Consider the following 22,755-nt stretch of genomic DNA (forward strand, 5'->3'; position numbering starts at 1 on the left):
TCAGTGTTAGGGTTTGGAACGAACTCTCGTTCCCCAGAGCGTGTTGTTGATTGGAGCTTCAAAGCGGGTTGAAGAACATTTGAAGATGAAGCCATGAAGAAATTGTTTGATTAAAAGAACAAGATTCTAAAAAGAGTGAAGATGTTTCAATTTTTTTTGGTGAAGAAGATGAATGAAAGGCGGCATAGAGACACAAGATCAAGTATTTAAAGGTTTAACGGAAACCTTTTTAAAATCTTTTGGGTAAAGCCCGAGAGACACGTGGCGGCTGGTGATTTAATCCAACAGCGGTTGAATGAATTAGCTTCACTCCTAGTATGTAGGAGTAATGATCAGGAAGTAAGGTTAAAACGTGGGAATGTAGGTTATGAGAAGACATCTTTGAAAATGACAAGACGTTTCGGAAACAGTGTTATCAGTGATTATGACGCTAGTCAGCAGTCTTGGAACTTTCAAGGATCATAAAAACGAAATCTTATAATGACAAGAAACGCCTATTTCTGTTGATTCTCGAAACAGGCATTTATTGGGGGCAATTTGTTAGCTGAAGATTTCGTTTTGTGTTGTTTATCCTTCGAAGGAGTTGAGAATCGAAGAAAAGATGGTTACTGATGGCCATCCCTTAAAAAGTAAAAGAATGGCTACTGATGGTCATGCTTCGGAAAATAAAGACTTCTAAGTTCGATGAAGATAAGTGAACGCTGAAAGATCAATGAAAGCATATGTCTTCGGGACTTAGACAAAATTCATAGAATATGTATTCAAGTATTACTACTTAGCGTGTTTTTAGTAGTGTTTGTTTAATACACTGCCACGCGTCGAAGATGGACTCAGGCGGGAAGATTTGAAATTCGAAGACGGTTTCGTAACCGTTCAACAACAGATGGCTTCGCTGGAAGTTCTGATGAGAAACGTGGCAGCAGATTAGTGTAGGACCGTTAAGGTCGAAACTAGTATAAATAGGAGTCTTAGTGTTAGGATTCTGTGTGTTCATTTTGTACAAATCACTCACATATTTACTCAAGTATCAAGCGTTAGAGAAAGAGTTCGCTGAGAAAATGTACGTATGACACCACCATTTTAATACATGTGTATTATCCTTTTGTTTTAATCTTTCAGAATTACTGCATTTCGTTTACTTCTTGCCATTTACGTTTCTGCATCTTTACTTTAACGTCATTTACTTTCGAATTACTTTTATGCTATTTACTTTCAAAGTCTTTTATATTTCTGCAGTTTAAGATTCTTTACGTTTCGATTGTCCTTTTAATTTTTTATGTCATGTCACTTCGATGAAGTCACATATATATGTAACAAAGTGATTGTCAAGACTATTTGTTCTGTTAATCGAACAGCGCTTATTGAAGAAGACAAATAATGAATATGGTTCGAACAAACATTGATAACAATCTTCTTGACTATGTGTCCTAGGATCAATCTAGTCGATCCTGCAAGTAACCAAATCATATTTATTATAGTTTGGAAGACTAGCGGTTGTTTACCGGAAATCACCGTAAACAGGTCCTCATAACAAATTTCTACCTTGTAAAAGTGGAAAGACATATATACTAAGAGCGTTTGACCTTGGGACTAAGCTTATTTATTATAAATCTTGTCACTGAAGCTTTTTGCATAAATGTTCCATGTGGCCCTAGATGCTTATATTAGAGTATGAAGTTGTGTTTTAGGGTGCTTAAGTGCACTCGAGTGTTGTTTTGATCTTTAGGTGAATTTTACACATTGGTTTTTGTTTGTCTGTCTACCTTCTTTCATTCTAGGTCATTGATTTGTCTTCCTCATTGTGTTATATAATTAAAGGCAACTTCTCTACTTAAATTATGTTTAACCTTTTGCACAAATTGTTTGACAGATATAAGGAAGGCTTTTTGTGATATACCAGAGTATATGACGACTCTCTTGAATGAAATATCATCCTCATAGAAACAAGGTAATCCATATCTAACAAAGACCTTCTTACTAATAAGGGTTCGTTTTATTCATTAAAATGAAAAACAACAAGCTCAACAATTGGGGTAATCAATCCCCCAATCACGACATTAACTGAATAATTCTTGACCATAGCGTCCAAAAAGTGCAATTCTTTCAAGGTGGTTGGCCCCGTACTGTCCCCTTGTTTAGCCTTGATTTTGGTAAATAAGTGTTACTCTTCCAATTGAATATCTTTGGTTACTTGCAGGATCAACTAGATTGATCCTAGGACATATGTGTATAGTGGTAAATGTGTTGTTCTGGAATTTCTAGATACTAAAGTGTTTGACAAACTTAAAGGCAATGTGAATGAATGTAAAAGGCTTGTTTGTAAGTGTAAAAGACATAGCAAGATAAATTTAACTAAAAAGTTAAGGTTTTGACTAAAAATATAAAGAAATGGAAATGACTTTGAATGTAAATAAACTGCTTTAGAAATGATAAAGGGTGTTTCAAACGTACATTTCTCAAAGAGACTCATTTCTCAATACGCTAGATACTTTGAGTATTTTTCAGTATAGTACAATGTTGAACACACGAGAAATTTATTACTAAGACTACTATATATACTAATTCAACTACAACGATCTTTTATTTATATGATGACATATTTTTGATTGCACGTGCTTCGTCTCTTGCAAGTCTCCACGCGTCTTTCTCAAGGAACATATATGGCTAAAATGTCGTTATTGGCCTATTTCAAAATCCTCTAAGTCGAACTCAAAGTCCGATTTACTCAAAATATTTTTAAGTCCAGATAGAACAAAAATACTTATCAATGTAACTAGCTCTTCGCCAAAACACTATGTCGAGAGCATCCTCACGATTTATCGAAATCAATTATTTGTTTCTTTAGAATCTTCTTTTTAATGAGCGTCAAATTTACAACTAACAAAATGCCCCCCAAAAATGTTTTTTTCACCATACGGAGAAATGGACATTTTTTCCAGTCTTCGACGCGACTGTTCACTCTTAGTTATGACGTCATGGTCATTATGACCACTTTTCCAAAACGTCTCATCGAGACGTGCATCTTTGCACTCATTATCATTACTCCTATCTTCTAGGAGTGATTATGGCTATTGAATAGGCAACCGCTCGTTTTACCTCTCGGGTGCGTACACGTGCCCCACTAACTTTCTCTTTGTTTTCAAAAAGAAACGGGAATGATATTTTTCCTTCTCTATATAAAGATTTCTTCTTCAACTTTTCACAACTTTACAAATCCCGAACTTCAAACCTTCATTTCTTCTTGCGATTTCTTACCCATAAAATTAAACTCAGTAGATTTCTACTTCCCAACTCCAACATCTCAATAATGGCGCCTTCAAAAACAAAAAAAAATGTCAAAGCTGGCAAACAACAAGAAGATCCTGAGTTGCTTGTTACCCAGATTGGTGGTCCGTTGCAGGTTGTGAACCAAGAATATGTTCCTGAACCACCACTTACTGAGGAAAAACTCAGGATTTACAAATCCCAAGTAATTGTTCCTCTAACCATCTCTGGTGAGACTCATGTGTACATGGGTCTCTTGCTCGGACCTAATGCTGAGATTGAAAAATTAAAAGTTTTTCCTTATATATCATCAAGAGAAACCTCTAATTTGTAGTGTTAAGATTCTTGCTAAGGATAATGCTGAAGTAGACTCAATGGTATATGACCAGGCGAAGTCTTCGAGTGACACCTCAAACCAGGAAAAATCTTTTAACTTAGACTATATGGGCAATGCTATAAGAGCACTTCGATCTTTCCCTTTGGCAAAGGACCCTTAGCCTTACCTTGCATGGCTCAACAAAGTTGAGAAAAAGAAATATCCATTCTGGAAAGAAATGGGCTTTTATGATGTGGTTTTGCTGTCGAAGGTAATGCCAGCTTATTGCCAAAATATGCTGGTAGCTTCGCTATATTTCTTCTACTTTTCGTACTTTTCCAAATCATGAGCTTCCAACCTTCATTTATTCTTGGGATTTCTTACCCGTAAAACTAAAATCAGTAGATTTCTACTTCCCAACTCCAACATCTCAGCAATGGCGCCTTCAAAAACAAAGAATGTCAAAGCTGGAAAACACTAAGAAGATCTTGAGTTGCCTGTTACCCAGATTGGTGGTCCGTTGCAGGTTGGAAACCAAGAATTTGTTCATGAACCACCACTTATTGAGGAAAAACTCAAGATTTACAAATCCCAGGTAATTGTTCCTCTAACCATCTATGGTGAGACTCATGCGTACATGGGTCTCTTGCTCGGACCTAACGCTGAGATTGAAAAATTAAAAAGTTTTTCCTAGTATATCATCGAACGAAACTTATAATTTGTAGAGCTAAGATTCCTGCTAAGGGTAACACTGAAGTAGACTCTATGGTAGATGACGAGGCGAAGTCTTCAACTTGCCCTCTAGTAAAGGACCCCGAGCCTTACCTTGCATGGCTCAACTAAGTCGAGAAAAAGAAAGCTCCATTCTGGAAAGAAATGGGATTTTATTATGTGTTTTTGTTGTCGAAGGTAGGGCCAACTTATTGCCAAAATATGATGGTAGCTTCGCTATCTGGGACAATGCCCATAGTACTTTTCATTTCCCTTGCGGGATGTTAACACTAACTCTCATCGATACCGTTGCTATCTCTTTCGTCTATTTTTCAGCAATTGTATCTACTTTTTTATCAAGGTTTTGGAGAATTTCATTTTGAGAAACCATGTTTTCAGATTGCCTTCTTCAGCTTGAGTTAAAGGTTTAAGTTTCCCATCGAACTTCACTCGGATGAATGAAGGGTTTGGATGTTCTGGCTATGATTGGATCCATCATTCTTTCCTAAGAATTTTAAGTCCTTCCTCGTAGATACAAAGGGGTTTCTTTTTTCCATGGATTCCTACCCATAGACCATTGTCTGGATCAAATATCCTTTGAGGAGGTGGAAAGGGTTTACACCTTCCTTTTTTCTTTATTTTGGGAAGAATGATATCTTAGTCAATATCATTGTCGTGCATCGAACAATCACAATCTCGGTCACTTTTTTTTGGATCAACATCCCAAATAAAGTGACCATCTATTTTATTAATTAATAATGTAGATGGGTTTTCCCAATGTTGTAACAACATAGACAGGACATCAATATTCTTTAAGAATTGGTTGGATCATCATTGTTTGGAAGATCGGAGATATTGAGCTCGACCCTTCGTCTGGCTTTTTGAAAAATTGTTGTTTTAATTATGTTTAAGTACAATTTTTAAAGATAATTTAATAAAAATTTATTCGTGCATTGTACAGTATTAAATATATGCTGAAAAATATTTATATAAGATGATTAAAGTCTATTCCTCGTTTATCTGAAATTTTATCTAAACAAATTATTAATTTATGCAGCTGTGCGCATAAGATAATTATTTTTTTTTTGAAAAATATAAAAAGTAATTTGATAATTTATGATAGTGACAAACTTTTAAAATATTTCATAATCTCAATAGCTAGTTTGACAATTTTCTCCAAATTCAAATCTCATTAAAAAAACGCTATAACGGATTGTTTGGCCTGGGACTCTGGGAGAGTACGTTTTTCCACCGCCGCCGCGTTTTCACGGTGTTTCAATGTGAAAACACATAAGCTACAAACTTTGGCTTCTGAGAGGACGCGCGTTAAGTTTCTTCTACCGCCAAAAGTGCTTATTTTCTGTTGCTCCTCACATGATTTCCCTCTCATTCCAAACAGTTCCTGCTGCACAACCGCATTTGGTCCTCACTCACTGTTCCCAATTTTGTTACAACTCTCACTCACATTCTCAGAAGCGTCATAGTGGAATCAGGTATCACTCACTTCCGTTTTCTCTTTGGAATTTGTTTAACGCTTCTCACTATCACATTACTATTCGTAACCATTCGAATTTGAATACCTGATTTCCCGTTTATTTGTCTTCTAATCGCGTTTGTAAGGTGTTTGATTGAAAGCCTAGCAGTAAACTTAACCGAGTACTTCCATTTCCACAATGCATTTCTCTGATTTGTTTTAGGTTTTTAATTCATTGTTTATATACATGTTTGGGTGGATGATAGGGATGTGTAAAGTGATTTTTCTTTTGATATGTGTTGTTACTTTATACCAACATTGATTGATTTTGACTCCAAAACTCAATTTGTCTACAACTGATACTAAGTTTCATAACAAACTCACTTTTAAATCACTTATCTCCCAACATCATTTTAACTAATCAATTTTACAAAATCAAGTTTATTTAAAAACATGTTCGATAGATATTCAACCAAACACATTTTCTATTGCCTATTTTGATTTTAAATATGCCTATATGGATAGAGAGAGGGAATTCTGATTGTAGTTTAAAAATGCTTGAGTTTTGCCTTATTTTTCATCACATTGATTTGCAGAGCAAGCAAGCAGACGCTATATTCTTGACCTGACAAATGAAACTCAGTGGGAGGTGATTGGAAAGGTTATACTCTTTTCTTTCAATATCATCATTAATTTGACTTCTGTTATCAATTATTTGTCTGATAAATGATTAATAATTATTCAAACATATCGACGATGCAAAAATATGGCAAATGGCTTGAGAAGCATGGCAAGAGTGGACGTTTTTGTCCTCAGTCAAGAATACATTGGGCCAATGAATGTGTAGAAGCTCTCCACAAGACAAGGTTCATCCTATAGCCTTTGATAAATATTCCAGTTGCGTTGTTTTTGCATTTAGTTTCCTGAAATTGAAATTTTGATTAAAGTCATCTTGTAACATTAGTTTTCTTGAGATTGTTGTCATGAAATTAATTTCTTAAATCTACATTTAGAAGTTTACTCCTTTTTTGCAAGTACCAAAATTTATCTCCATAAATAATATTTTAAAATTTAAACAATGAAAATTTTAAAAAGAGAAAATACAAAAATAAAATAAAAATAGCAGAATGAAAAAAATAAGTAATCAAAATTTGGGTAAAAGAGAAATGACCATTGACACTGGCAGCCTGATTTTGAAGATTTTTAAAAGTAAGGAGGGAAGATGTGTTTTGTGATAAGGTTCAAAGAAAATAACTTTCTGTTAGAAAGGTGGTGCAATCCACTTTTGTCCATAAATTAACATACACTATGACAGTGGCTTACAGTTGTGCTGTAATATTTGATAATTTAGAGAATCGTAGTCACATGTGATTGATGCTTCTTCAATTAAAGTGATACGTGTTCTAGATCGCGACCTTGGAACTTTTTTTTTTTTTTTAAATTGTGGCCCTAGCTAGAGTTTTTATTGGGGGTAAATTCAGAAACAAGTGGGATCAATTGGTATATATTAGCGAGATGAGAAGCAGGGGGGCACCCTCAGAATGAGAGAGCCCAGTCTTTCTCAACCAACATATTAACAAATAACCCAATGGCCTCCTCTGTCCTAATTTCCTTCTATATTTAATGACATAAAATACCATAACGCCAACTGCTGTCCTATTTCATAACTGCTACATAACCTGTGTCTCCGACTCGTTTTAATGGTCTTTTTCCTAGCTTAAATTCACACGATGGGAGGCCTTCCTTTTACTAACATAATCCTTGTTCGTTTTGTGCATTTTTTCTGTTAGTTTTGATTTAGCTGTTTTTGCAGCGGGTCATACAATTACAATAGGGCTCTGTGGTGATTATCCAGTATTTTATGGGACTAGTTTTTTTCTTTTCTATTTGGTTGGTTTTTTTATAGGTAAATTGTTAGTGTTTAATTTGTCGGGGGAGATAGATTTTAGTAGTAGAATCTAGTCCTTAACCTCCTTTATAATATTCATTTGGTGTCTCAATTCATACTACTTAGCTACTTCTTCCGGGATTCTTTGGCTGGATTTTTTTTGAACTGAGACTAAATTCTAGTACTAAATTCATTATCCATTTCTATCCTATTAAACGAGTGGGACATGCTGACGATGGTCTATTATAGCGTCATAGTTTTCTGCAAAAGTTCAATTTCCCCAATTCAATTCCTTTTTAGTCCCAAATCAAAAGCCTAAAACGAATCTATTTCAAAAATAAAGCAATGTATAAAACATTAAAGCATAAAATGTTTTTTGGAAATTCTCTTTTCATAGTTTTTACAAATCATGTGTTTTTAAAATATAAAAGTATGAACATTATGTATTTATGCCCAATTCTTTAAATACTACTCCTTCCCTTTTATAATGAGTGCCATTTACGGTTTTTTTGAACACAAATTAAAAAATGCAATAATATTGTCAAAATACATGACACTTTTACAAAATAATCTTTATTAATTATTGATGCATTTCTCATCATCATAAATGCCAAGTGAAATACTGTATAACTATTTTAGTAGTGTACATAGAGGCAATGATTAGAACATGTAATTAATTCTACATAAAAAAAATGAAAATGATATTTATTTTGATTTTGAAACAATTTTTCTTTTCTAAGGCATCTTTAAACTCACCTTTAGACTCGGGCACTAGGCTTTGAAAGCCTCCCGCTTACCATCTCATTGCTGCAAACCAAGCTTCTAATTATTTTAGGAACTTATAACAAGCTTGCATGAAGTTTAATCCTTTAAAATTTGGGTATCTAAAACTGGACATACACTCTTGAGCTATCTTGGTCCGATGTCGATTGATCATCCATCCCGAAGTCACCCTTCCCAAATAAACTACCTATATGAGTTCAAAGTATAAAGGCCTCTATAGAGCCCATTTAACAACTATATAAAAGGGATCGACCCTAATCAAATTAAGGTACATCTCATTCATAGTTTAGTTTACAATTACTAGATACTAGTTCTGACTAGGATATTAGACTGCCTTTTCAGATTCCCCCCCTTGGACTGAACCACATAGATTATCCGCACTGGCAGATCTACCTCCAACCTCCCTTGCGGTTGACTCATGTCTCATGTTTTAAAACAAGAACATCGGTAAGTACACAAATTGTTTTTGGGAGTTTGTAACCAAAATATTCACGCTGACATTTTCAACCGCTATCAATAGAGGAAATTAGTTGATTAATGTAGCTAAATTGAAAGGGGAGCCTGTGTCAGATTATTCAAATAATTAATCTAGTTCCTACTTTTCTCCAAAACTAAGAAAATCACCTGCCAAGGGTTTTGAATTTTTATAGGAATCAGGCAGAGTTGATTGAATATAGTCATTAGACTGCTGGCTAGTAATTTAACTCTTCAAATGTCAATAATGGAGAAATTTAAAACGAGCTATTTTTTGTTTGAGAGAAATGGGAACCAGACAACTTTCTCCGTGTGGTTTAGAAGTTTTTGTGAGCCATTGGAGCTATTTGAAAATACGACAATCATGCAAATGCTCTTGGAAATAAACACAAATTAAGTAGTGAATAGAAATCTAATATTCTCCTTGGTTACTAGCACTCTTATTTCAAACACAAATACAAAATTGCCACAATAAATATAATAGCAATCATACACGACCATATTCATCTATGCACAAATAAATTAAAGAGATCACTAAAAGTGGACTGTACTTATGACTTTCACTTGACATTTACATTCAAATATTGCTTCCTCATTTTGATTTGTATGTCACTTGAGCACAACAAGACCAGGACGTGCAAGATGGCCACCAAAGAAATAGACTCAATTTTGTCTGAATAACAAATAATGTTGCTTAGAGATAATACATTCAGACTTTTATTCAAAGGACTTAGACTGGAAGGTAGTTTCACTTTGTTCCAAATGGAGGTTGCATTTATTCCTTGATGAAAACTAAAACCTGAAAAGAATAATTTGCATTACTAAGATTTATACATGCAGTTGTAATATATGTGTATTTATGGATGTAAGATTATATACTTACATGATTTATACGGAACGGTGTTGCTGCATTTTGAGCTTACTTGTAGATAGGTGGTGGTGGGGATGCATAAATGTAAGCTGGTGGGGGAGGTGATTTCACAGGTGGGGGAGGTGATTTGTAAATGTATGTGGGAGCAGGAGCCAGGGAAGGAGGAGGTGGTGATGTGTAGTGGTATGGTGGGGGAGGAGATGATGTTGGTGGAGGAGGACTCACATAGTGGTAAGGAGGTGGAGGAGATGACGTTGGTGGTGGAGGGGATTTGTAGTAGTAGGGAGTATGAGGAGTGGGAGATGGTGGAGGAGGACTTTGATAGTAATAAGGAGGTGGTGGAGAAGGGGATGGTGGTGGTGGGGATTGGTAATAGTAAGGTGGAGGTGGGGATGGTGTTGGTGGTGGAGGAGACTTGTAAACATATGTAGGTGATGGTGGAGGTGGGGATTTGTACTTGTAAACTGGTGTTGGAGTTGGAGGAGGAGGAGATTTGTACTCGTAAGTTGGTGACGGTGGAGGTGGTGACTTGTACTCGTAAGTTGGTGACGGTGGAGGTGGTGACTTGTACTTGTAAACCGGTGTTGGAGGAGGAGGGGAGTTGTACTTGTAAACCGGTGTTGGAGGAGGAGGGGAGTTGTACTTGTAAACCGGTGTTGGAGGGGGAGGGGAGTTGTATTTGTAAACCGGTGTTGGAGGAGGAGGGGAGTTGTACTTGTAAACCGGTGTTGGAGGAGGAGGGGAGTTGTACTTGTAAACCGGTGATGGAGGAGGGGGAGAGTTGTACTTGTAAACCGGTGTTGGAGGAGGAGGAGAGTTGTACTTGTAAACCGGGGATGGAGGAGGGGGAGAATTGTACTTGTAAACCGGTGTTGGAGGAGGAGGGGAGTTGTACTTGTAAACCGGTGATGGGGGAGGAGGGGAGTTGTACTTGTAAACCGGTGATGGGGGAGGAGGAGAGTTGTACTTGTAAACCGGTGATGGAGGAGGGGGGGAGTTGTACTTGTAAACCGGTGATGGAGGAGGGGGAGAGTTGTATTTGTAAACCGGTGTTGGAGGAGGAGGGGAGTTGTACTTGTAAACCGGTGTTGGAGGAGGAGGGGAGTTGTAGTAGTATGGGGGTTTGTATGCAGGTGATGGTGGGGGTGGTGACTTGTACACGTAAGTTGGTGATGGTGGAGGTGGTGACTTGTACTTGTAAACTGGTGTTGGAGGAGGAGGTGAGTTGTAGTAATATGGGGGTTTGTACACAGGTGATGGTGGAGGTGGTGACTTGTACACATAAGTTGGTGATGGTGGAGGTGGTGAATTGTACTTGTACACTGGTGTTGGAGGAGGTGGTGAATTGTACTTGTACACTGGTGTTGGAGGAGGAGGTGAGTTGTAGTAGTATGGGGGTTTGTATACAGGTGTTGGTGGGGGTGGTGACTTGTAGACGTAAACTGGTGATGGAGGAGGTGGTGACTTGTAGACGTAAACTGGTGATGGAGGAGGTGGTGAGTTGTACTTGTAAACTGGTGTTGGAGGAGGTGGTGAGTTGTACTTGTAAACCGGTGATGGTGGGGGTGGTGAATTGTACTTATAAACAGGTGTTGGAGGAGGAGGTGAGTTGTAGTAGTATGGGGGCTTGTATACTGGTGTTGGTGGAGGAGGAGACTTGTACACGTAAGTTGGTGATGGAGGAGGTGGTGATTTGTAGTAGTACGGGGGCTTGTATACCGGTGTTGGTGGAGGAGGAGACTTGTACACGTAAGTTGGTGACGGAGGAGGAGGTGAGTTGTATTTGTAAACTGGTGTTGGGGGAGGTGGTGAGTTGTAGTAGTATGGGGGTTTGTATACAGGTGATGGTGGGGGTGGTGACTTATACACATAAGTTGGTGATGGTGGAGGTGGTGAATTGTACTTGTACACTGGTGTTGGAGGAGGAGGTGAGTTGTAGTAGTATGGGGGTTTGTATACAGGTGATGGTGGTGGTGGTGATTTGTAGACGTAAGTAGGTGAAGGTGGAGGTGGTGAATTGTACTTGTAAACTGGTGTTGGAGGAGGAGGTGAGTTATAGTAGTATGGGGGTTTGTATGCAGGTGATGGTGGAGGTGGTGACTTGTACACGTAAGTTGGTGATGGTGGAGGTGGTGAATTGTATTTGTAAACTGGTGTTGGAGGAGGAGGTGAGTTGTAGTAATATGGGGGTTTGTATGTAGGTGATGGCGGGGGTGGTGACTTGTACACATAAGTTGGTGATGGCGGAGGTGGTGACTTGTACACATAAGTTGGTGATGGCGGAGGTGGTGACTTGTATATGTAAGTTGGTGTAGGAGGAGGAGGTGACTTGTAGTAGTAAGGAGTTGGTGAAGGCTTAGGCTTTTCACATTCTTCATAATGCTTCTTAGAAGCATAGGCGAATGGCTTAGCCTTGAGCACAACTTCATACTTGTCTTTAGATTTTACCCACAAGTCGGTTCCCTCATTGAGCTTAGTTGGGATGTTGAATGGAGAGCCTTTAGGTGGAGCATGTAGTTTGGCTTTGCACACTGTGGGACCATATTTCACATAGTTAAAGTTTGGAATTGTGATGGCATACTTTCCATTGTTCTTAGTTTTACCGTACGCCTTGATGATGTTCCTTCCAGCTTTGCATTTGACCTCAACAATAGCACCTATCCCATAATCAGTTGAAATTCGTAAGTCTCACCACAAAGTTAAATATAAGTAATGACAGACTTCAACATTACAAGGTTTTACTAAAATGTCAAGTATAGCTATCCGTGTTGTAGATCATATTATTTATGTAGCATTATCCAATTCCAAAGATCGAGGCATATTATCTATCATATTGATTTTCTTTATTACATCTTGCAGTCGGAACTAAATAAAATTTGCATGTTATTTAGGAATTAAGTTGTTTTTTTTTTAAAAAGTGAAAAAAAGTGAGTTTTTATTAATATATGTAAGTTCTCAAAGGTAAAATATACATGCAGAAGATAAAATACTTTGTAATAGTTGTTTAAAAAATGAATAACTAAACTTAATATAAAGAGCGTATGAAACTCATCTATAAATGTTAAATTAACCAGCAAGAATTTGACTATAAAAACATATTGATTGATAAGAGAGATTAAAATATAAGGATTAAGAAGTGAATGTAATATACCTTTGAGGTGTTTCTTGTCATGAGACTTTTCTGGATACTCCCAGTTATAGCACTTGTAGCTGTAGACTTTACCCACTACCTTCACAATCAATGAGTGGTGATATGGATGTGGGGGGTACACAACAGGTGGAGGAGGAGAGTTATAGTAGTATGGAGGTGGAGTGTACGTGGGTGGTGGTGGAGATTGATAGTAGTAAGGTGTTGGTGGAGGTGGAGATTTTACTGGAGGTGGTGGCGAATTGTAGTAGTAAGTTGGAGGAGGAGGTGAATTATATTTGTACACTGGTGTTGGAGGAGGAGGTGAATTGTACTTGTACACTGGTGTTGGAGGAGGAGGTGAGTTGTAGTAGTATGGGGGTTTGTATATTGGTGATGGTGGGGGTGGTGACTTGTACACGTAAGTTGGTGACGGTGGAGGTGGTGAATTGTACTTGTACACTGGTGTTGGAGGAGGAGGGGAGTTGTAGTAGTATGGGGGTTTGTATACAGGTGTTGGTGGGGGTGGTGACTTGTAGACGTAAACTGGTGATGGAGGAGGTGGTGACTTGTAGACGTAAACTGGTGATGGAGGAGGTGGTGAGTTGTACTTGTAAACTGGTGTTGGAGGAGGTGGTGAGTTGTACTTGTAAACCGGTGATGGTGGAGGTGGTGAATTGTACTTATAAACAGGTGTTGGGGGAGGAGGTGAGTTGTAGTAGTATGGGGGCTTGTATACTGGTGTTGGTGGAGGAGGAGACTTGTACACGTAAGTTGGTGATGGAGGAGGTGGTGATTTGTAGTAGTACGGGGGCTTGTATACCGGTGTTGGTGGAGGAGGAGACTTGTACACGTAAGTTGGTGATGGAGGAGGTGGTGATTTGTACTTGTAAATAGGTGTTGGAGGAGGAGGTGAATTGTAGTAGTATGGAGGTTTGTATACCGGTGTTGGAGGAGGAGGAGACTTGTACTCGTATGTTGGTGATGGTGGAGGTGGTGACTTATACTTGTAAACCGGTGTTGGAGGAGGAGGAGACTTGTACACGTATGTTGGTGACGGTGGAGGTGGTGACTTGTACTTGTAAACAGGTGTTGGAGGAGGTGGTGAATTGTATTTGTAAACTGGTGATGGTGGCGGGGGAGACTTGTAATAGTAAGGTGGAGGAGGGGAGGGAGAGGGTGGTGGTGGAGATTTATAGTAGTAAGGAGGTGGAGGTGATGGAGAAGGTGGTGGAGGAGATTTGTATTCATAAGGAGGTGGGGGTGAGGGAGATGGTGGTGGAGGTGACTTGTATTCATATGGTGGAGCCTTGTGTTCATGTGGTGGTGGAGGTGGTGATGAGTATACATAAGGAGGTGGAGGTGATGGGGAAGGTGGAGGTGGAGACTTGTACTCATAAGGTGGTGGTGGTGAAGGTGAAGGTGGTGGTGGTGACTTGTACTCATAAGGTGGAGCCTTATGTTCAATGGGTGGTGGAGGGGGTGACTTATACTCATAAGGTGGAGCCTTATGTTCAATGGGTGGTGGAGGGGGTGACTTGTACTCATAAGGAGGTGGTGGTGAAGGAGTTGGTGGTGGAGGTGACTTGTACTCATAGGTTGGTGGTGGAGGAGAACTGTATGGGTAACCATCAGCAGCAACAGAAACCACAGTAGTAGAAATCAGAACAATGGCCAATGCCATGGCCATTTCCGGCCGAAACCGACCCCTTATGGGGTCCCTGCCCCTAGCAGTCATGGGCAATAGGCAAAAGCTGGCCAATGCTTCTGAGAATATCCTCACCACTATTATTAGAAAAGCAGATAAGAGAGATAGAGAGAGGAGGAGGAGAAGGTTTTGTGTTAGTGCTGACTGATAAAAGCTTACATAAAATAGCTATACTTATAGTGATAGTAATGAGTCGTTAAAGGGGAGCTGTCATAAGGGACCATTTCAAAAATATTCATTTGGTTTCTTTTAGATATTAATGCCTTAAACTAAGTTTCCCTCCAGCTGGCTTTGTGACTTTTCAAACTACTGTTTTACACTCTCTCTCCAATTTGTTTTCCTCCAAATGGCCATGCAATAGAACCAGTCACCATCAAATTCCAACAACTACTTCTAATAATTGAAGTATTAACCAGCTTCTCTACTTCTTACATTAGTATAGTATCCAACCAAATTACCATAACTTACTATTCTTTTATCATTCTCTTCCTAGTTGCCTATCTTGACAAAAAAGTAACACCAAAATGCTTTATTTCTCTGTAGTTTTTTTCTTTTCAATTGTTTTAGCATAAAGGGAAAGTTATTACTCTATTTTGCATCACTGGTTAATTATTTTTGTTTAAGTCCTTAATGGCTGGCAGCTATTACAAGCTTTGTTATCAAATCATTTCTGTTTGTTTAATAATAAGGTGAAGATGATATTTGACTTTTCTTTATTTCTTTCTATACCTTTTGAACACAAGCATTTGGCACTTTGTGTTGCAGAATAACCCAAATATGCCTTAATTTCCTACAGGTACACGTGGTCGTTAGGTATGATACAGATCGTCATTATAATCTAAAATCATAGTTTATTTTATTTCTCATGGACCCCTAGAAATTTAGATATACATTATACCCTTGTGCACCTTAATTCATCTAAATACGTATAATGGCCATGGCCAAAGGAAGTTGAAAATACTGGGAAGAGTACAAATTCGTTTCCACTTTATTTCACCTGCTATATTACTTTCACTTTCACTTTTATTTTTTGAATTTTCTGAGCCATGTGAATTCTCAATAATAATGATTATTAACATGTGATTCTTGTCAACACATGCATGAATTCAAAGTGCACGTTGCATCATTTACAGGTTATTCGAGGCGCACAAACTTTAGAGGCAGAAAAAAAGTTAGAAACAATAACCAGAAAAAACTTTATTTCACAGATTAATTAAATCCCCTGAACCAAATAATAATTATTTTTTCCTTCGGCCTTCATCTTTAGTACTGTCTCTCTAGTTGGGATATTTTTGCAGAAAATTTTGTTACTCCAATCTTAATGTCTCTAGATGAGATATCAATATATGGCATAATAATGTTAACTGGGAATTCATTTGATTTGTCTGTTGTCTTGATGTATGTACTGTACATTCCATGATGAATGAAATGAATTTTTTATTACTGATGTTTGCTCAGTGCATTGTTTTTAGCAACTGATCATTGTCGGTTCTAACATTTAAATTATGATGTCAATAAATGAATGAAACGTGCACATTATTGGTTCTGCATTCCTGTTAAATAATATAATTACACAACTATGATTTTTCAAATTAAAAAACAACCCCCACTGACCAAGTGGTGGAGGAAAGGAAATCATGCACATTTCTCTATAATATAAAGTTTGAACAAATACTTTTCTCTGATTCATTTATGCATTTATGCATTTTCTTATATTAATTTGTGTGAATTTGTAATTAAATCAGTTATTTTGAAACAAGTGATGTAATTTTGTTGTTGTTACATTACATCAAGTCTATTTGTTTACTACTGTTATTAATGCTAATAATAAGCTGGCAATGAATGCGTCATTTAAATTACATATACTATTACTATAGTATAAAAAATGTATCCATGAGTCAGAAGTTTCACAGAATGTGTGTCTTAACTGTTATCCATGTGAGCCAACGTACACCTCTCTTATTGATAATAGTCAATGCCGTGTAACAAGAAGTCTCTGAATTTAAAGTTTAAATAGAACATCAAATTATTGATGGAGTAGTTGAATTTAAAGGAAAAAAAAATAATAATCACGTTCTTATGATTTGTAATTTCAAATACGAATTTGGGTAGGTAACTTTAAAGATTAATTAGATAGATTAGATAGATAATGGTTGTATAAGGAAGCTTGGTAGGGATAGTGGGGTGAAAAAGGTAGGAAGAGACAAGGAATGGACACTGTGTTTGGAATGGAATAATCTAAACGTGAGTCTCTTTCATAATGAACGATAAGGGAAAATCAAATAATGACTTTTCTTTTTAGCATGTTAAAGTCATTTGGAGGACCACTATTGGTTCTTAAAATCTCATGATTAGCTGTATAGCTACATACATGAATGATTTGGATAATTTTTTTTACCAGGATCCTTTCCAATTTGGATAATTTTCCCCCTTTGTGTATGAAGTTAATTATAGAACTATTTTGTTTTATGCTCTTCATTAGTACAAAATAATTTATGCAACAAATGGTTTTATTAGCATTTGCTTTATAACTCAATTTCAAACCCTTCTAACTCTTATTGTGATTATGACTACTTTTGTAAGTTAAAAGATTAATTTATAATGATAAAAATGTCTTGAGACTTAAAACAGACCCAAATAAAAGAATTACCCTTTAAAACATGTGTTATTAACAATTAAATTATTTGATTTTTTTTTCGTATTTATTGACACCATCAATAAAACTTTAATATTTTTCTTTAAATTCTTTTAATATGTACATATAATGAAGAATATACTCATTTAAAATCTTACTGTCAATAACTTGATGACTTTAAACCAAATTCATAATTTATTATATGTTTGTCTTGAATCAATTAAAATGACTAAATATATGATAAATGTAATTATGTAGATAAATTGGTGTCATTTTCTCTTTATTTTTTTTATGTTAGTTAAATTAAATAGATTAGTCATCTTCTCCATTTTTTTATCCGAAAGCATTCAAAGATTCTAAGTTTTTTTAAGTGATTCTCAAATGAAATAGTCAGAAAGGTATACTATCATGAATTCAACAATACAAAGGACATGCAAAAAATAACATATATAAAATTATAAATTAATAGTACATAAATCCAATCAAAAAGTTAAACTAAGTTGATAAATAAAATGCATCCCAAAATAAATCCAAAATATAAGTATTATAGTCTATTGCGTATGACGAACTCAGACTCGGCCTCGTGCCCCCTGTTCCTACGCTGACTCCTGTACATCAGCGCCCCCGAGCCTCCACCATCATGACATCTACAACCTCCCTCTTCTCAGAGCTATCCAGAAAGAGTCCTATGTCAGTACTGGCCTGCCCAATCTCCATGACACGACAACATCTAAGCAACACATTAACAACATGATCTGCCCTAGTCTGTTCCTCCTATACTATCTCCTGATGAGCTGGCCTCGATGGATCTCCTGGAGCATCCTGCATCATATAAGGATGTGACACCCGAAAGAACCACCAGATGTAACCATCTACATAGCTATAGTCACTCTCAGTCTCAGCTATGATACTCCATGCCTCCTTCGATATCAGATGAGTAAGATAATCATTAAACAGAGAATCTATATCTCTGCGTTTCATGGTGGAATGATCATACACATAAGGATCTTTGGGAATGTACTACATGTAGGCGAACAAATGCATGACGCGCTCAAGAAGACGGGGAAACATCAGACGTGACCTGCAAGCCAACCATTTAAAGTTCCTCTGAGCGGGGGAGAATGCAGAAGCATGTTCCATGACCTCAATATAAGTCAGAACACATGAGCAGCCAGAGATGCGTAGTAAGTTCTGGAGGATCCAAGCTTGAAAAATGTTGGAACACATGAATCATTAGTTAGTAACAACGTTGCAATAATGTAATGAAAATGAGACAGAAATACTAAAGTATTTCATTAGTTACCGTCAGTAGTGTGATGTTGTTGTCACATGTCTCGTCTTCCACATACAACCTTCAGGTAACTTATAGTACAAGTAAACCAAACAAGTGACCCCCAGTTGTACTCATGAATCAACTCAAAGTCTTCGAAGTACCGCAAGTAGATGGCATCCACGTGAGAGGCCCTCTTATCCACAAATATGGCAGTGCTAACCTGTAACACCCTTCTAAAATCCCACGATTTTCACGAATATTTTAATAAATAAATAAACGCAAAACAATAGCAAGGCTGTCACATTTTCATATAAACATCAAATGATCTTGAACCGTAACACGGGTTGCAAAACACTTAAACATAAATAACGTCTTTGGATTTATTACTCAAACTAATTCAAACTTCGCAGCAGAATAAACAATTCTTACAAACTTATTCATAAACTAACCAACACCATGAAAGGTAATTCAACACCAACAGATTCATCATACTTCATGTGTTATAATACATAGTATAAAACACAGCTCGTGAAAGAAATGCAAAATCCTCAAAATAACAAAAGTACTCAAGTTTTGCAATCAAACGATCCCAACACAGATGTTACGTATCAGAGCAAGACCCTCTTTATTCAAAATAACACGCTAAAAGACTCCACAGAGTTATCCTGTAAGCTTCAACGGACTATTTCAGATCACCTGCGCGTTACCCACGTAAAGGTAATATTCTAGCAAGGGTGAGTAAATCACAATCATTATATAAAGCATAAGTAATAGATATAGTAGTCATAGCATAAGAACAACAACAACCCAACATCATCCATCACGTCCACAACATAATCAACAATTGCCAACTCTTCACATCAAAACACTCCAACTCAAGAATCACATCAAATACATCCCTTAATTCAAGTATTGTGCAATGCCACAAATAATGAAATGCAACACCAATAGACTCATGCATGTGGTACCGAAAATATCATAGATGACTTATTCATCGTTATCTCCAAAGATCCCCATCAATAGGATCGATTACCGCTTGAAACCGGAGCACATCACAAGTTGCACTCAATCCACACTATGGGATTAAGGCCATCATTGGACCAAACGTCCTAACATCATCAGATAATACCCTGCAACTTCACTGGACAAAAGTCCTACAAATGTTATGAATGCATGATGCGCAACACGACATAAAATATGACCACTGCTAGTCAAAACACATCATCATTCATCATATTCAACATAATTATCATCACATATTTCATGACACGCATATCATCACAAAACATCAAAACATCATAAACACGGGTCAAGTAACGACAGGACACGATTAATTCAATTCCACAATAAAAATCATGTTTACTATTACTTCATCGCAAAACATCATCATCTCATCATAAAACAAATACTAGAAAACTACATCCTACAAATCATTTTATTCCACTAGTGTATAGATTATTTTATTATCTCTCTTACGCTTCGAATGACACATCAAACAGAGTCCAGAAACTCAAATTACGACCTTTACAAAATTTTCTAGTTCAGGCATTGTTCGCCCGACGAGACTCCTCAGTCGCCCGGCGACTGAAGACAATTGCCAACATCTCAATTTTCTCTAGCCTCTCGCCTGATGAGCCTCTTCACTCGCCCGATGAGTCAAGTCAATAGCCAACACCTCTCCTCTCCTACATCATTTGCCCGACGCGTCCTGTTTTGATCAACTCGTCCGATGACCCAATCAATTCACCTACTGAATCAGCATGAACAGAGAAATCCTGCTGCGATTTCTGCACAAGCCTTTGCGATTTCCTGCACTCTATGGATCCTATGAGATCATCTAATTACCAGTTTTCATCATACACCAATAATCCAGTGCATTCTACACTATGGGTATCATTCTATTGCAAATCAATTCTTTTAATCATACACCAATAATCCAGTGCATTCTACACTATGGGTATCATTCTATTGCAAATCAATTCTTTTAATTCATCATTATCCTTCACATCATCAACAATTCATCATAACCCCAAAACCCCAAAACCAATCTTACAATTATCTAACACTTAGGCCAAGTATAATAATTAGGATAAACTCCCCTTACCTTAATTTAGAGCTTGATATCGAATCCCCTTCGTGTTCTACCAAAACCTTCAGAGTTTTCCAATTCCCTAGCTCTCATCTCTTTCACGTTCTCCCAAACTTTCACGATCGAATGAAAAACCCTCTTCCCTCTTTTCTCTTTTGTTACACTTAACCCCCCTTGAATTGACTATCTTGCCCTTATTATCTCTATTGCAATATCATCCTATTTTACTAATTAAAATAATCCCAACTAATTATTTTGATTATTCTAAAATACACCTAATTCCCGATACTCCTCATAACACACATGAACATCACATAAATCACCAAAACATCGCATATCATCGTTAAATCATCAAAAACTTCACAAGGACTCACATATTCATTCTAATATAATTAAATAACTAATTAAATAATTAATCTAGATTTTCGGGGTGTTACATAACCAAATAAAAATGGTATGCTCTCATAGCATTGTTAGCTGGAGATTTCGATTGAAGAAAAAGTTCTTTGAAGAATTAGAATTCGAGGAAGAATGGCTTTTGGTGGCCATTGCCGAGAATAAATGGCTCCTGATGGCCATGATTCGAGGATGTTATTTAAGTTGAAGTAAAGATGATGGAAATTGAAGCTGATTCGAAACAAGTTGTCTTTGGGACTTAAGCGATTTTTGTGAAATACAAAGGGTACTGAAGCTTTGCGTATTTCGTGGCATTCTCATTTTAGATCACGTTGCCACGTATCGAAAGAGAATTCAGGCGGGTGGATTTGAATTTCGAAACATTCTGTGTAACCGAATAAGGACAGGTGGCACCCCAGGGATTCGAAGCGTATGCATGTGAGCAACGTGGCATTTCGTTAGTGTAGGGCCGTTAGGGTCGAAATTAGTATAAATAAGGGTCTTAATATCAGGATCCAGTGTGTTCATTTTGTACAAATCACTCACAAATCACTCAAGTATCAAGTGTTAAGAGAACGAGTTCGCTGAGAAATGTACGTATGACACCAACACCATTTTAAATACATTTGTATTCATCTTTATGCAAGTATCTTTTTAGTATTTCTATCTTTCATTATATTTCAGCCATTTACATTCTTGCACTTTTATCTTTCGTTCAAATTTACTTCGAAGCAATTTACGTTCCTGCACTTTAAGTTTCTTGCAATTTATATTTACTTTGCCTTTCGCCAAAGTTATATTTACGTGTATAACAAGGTGATTGTTAGTTTTTACATTTCATTTGTTTATTTTCTTGAACATACTTCGAAGCCGAATAAACCAACAAATATGAACCAAGTTATCATAAAAGACAACTTTTTGACTATGTCCTAGGATCAACCTAGTCGATCCTGCGAGTAACCAAAGTATATTTTATAGTTTGGAAGACTAGCGGTTGTTTACCGGAAATCACCATAAACAAATTGGCACACCTGGTGGGACTGTGTCAAACAGATTGTCATTAAATTGGTGTTTTATTTTGTCTATAACATATCAAGACCTTGTATGAACCTTAGGAACGGTAAATTAACCAACAGTGCGCCACCGATTCCTAAACGAAGGTACAACAAGAAAATGTTCAATACGACCAGTGGAAGGGGAGATCAAGATCTCCCACAACGGTCAGGAACAGTAGCAGCAAATACTACACATGTTTCGACATCTACATCACAAGAACAGGAAATACCCGTTTCGGGAGGATCTGCGGCTGTAGTTAGTTCCCAAGCCATGCCCGAAAACACATCAGGGCCAACAGGAACGGTCCCAATTTCCAGTTCGACCACCATGCCTCATGTAACAGGAACAAACGAGACACCTCATTTCTCGACAAGTCAAGTACATTCCCCAAGGCCATTCTCATCTGCATTCGATGGTTAGAGGCCTGGAAATCCTTATGGAATGCCACATTCATACATGTCAGGGGCAGGACCTACGTATACTGCGCCTAATGTCACGACATTTTCGCCTACTATGGGTTCGATAGGCCGAAGCGCACAAAATACAGGCCAATCAAGCCAGATGCCTCTCTTAACTACTAGTAGTCAAGCAGCATTTAGGCAGGAAATGGACGCAAGTAACCACGATATGTTAGGTGTTCTTGCTAAAGAAATAGGGTCACTCTTTACCCGATTAGTAGCAAACATGACC

General features: G+C 37.3%; 1 protein-coding gene and 1 long non-coding RNA gene across 2 annotated transcripts; one reads left to right on the plus strand and one right to left on the minus strand.

Annotated features, from left to right (window-relative positions):
- The first annotated feature begins 5,494 nt into the window (after window positions 1–5,494).
- Window positions 5,495–15,979, plus strand: LOC131648827 (uncharacterized). The gene is made up of 3 exons (XR_009298176.1): window positions 5,495–5,784; window positions 6,362–6,631; window positions 15,413–15,979. It is a non-coding gene; the product is annotated as an uncharacterized LOC131648827 (long non-coding RNA).
- Window positions 9,481–14,774, minus strand: LOC131648826 (uncharacterized). The gene is made up of 3 exons (XM_058918554.1): window positions 12,933–14,774; window positions 9,794–12,438; window positions 9,481–9,709 (listed from the first exon to the last, which is right to left on the minus strand). Exons 1-2 carry the CDS (start codon window positions 14,644–14,646, stop codon window positions 9,830–9,832), a joined length of 4,323 nt encoding a protein of 1,440 aa, XP_058774537.1. The 5' UTR covers window positions 14,647–14,774; the 3' UTR covers window positions 9,481–9,709; window positions 9,794–9,829.
- Window positions 15,980–22,755: the final 6,776 nt, after the last annotated feature.

Source organism: Vicia villosa, linkage group LG2 (assembly GCF_029867415.1).
Source record: "Vicia villosa cultivar HV-30 ecotype Madison, WI linkage group LG2, Vvil1.0, whole genome shotgun sequence".
NCBI classification, from domain to species: Eukaryota; Viridiplantae; Streptophyta; class Magnoliopsida; order Fabales; family Fabaceae; genus Vicia; species Vicia villosa.

Bases quoted from the DNA above. Each gene is read 5' to 3' on its own strand.
- LOC131648826 (XM_058918554.1), bottom strand. From the start codon at position 14,646: ATGACTGCTAGGGGCAGGGACCCCATAAGGGGTCGGTTTCGGCCGGAA. The intron at 12,439-12,932 runs GTATATTACATT...ATTATGGGATAG, and splicing joins TGACAAGAAACACCTCAAAG to GTGCTATTGTTGAGGTCAAA.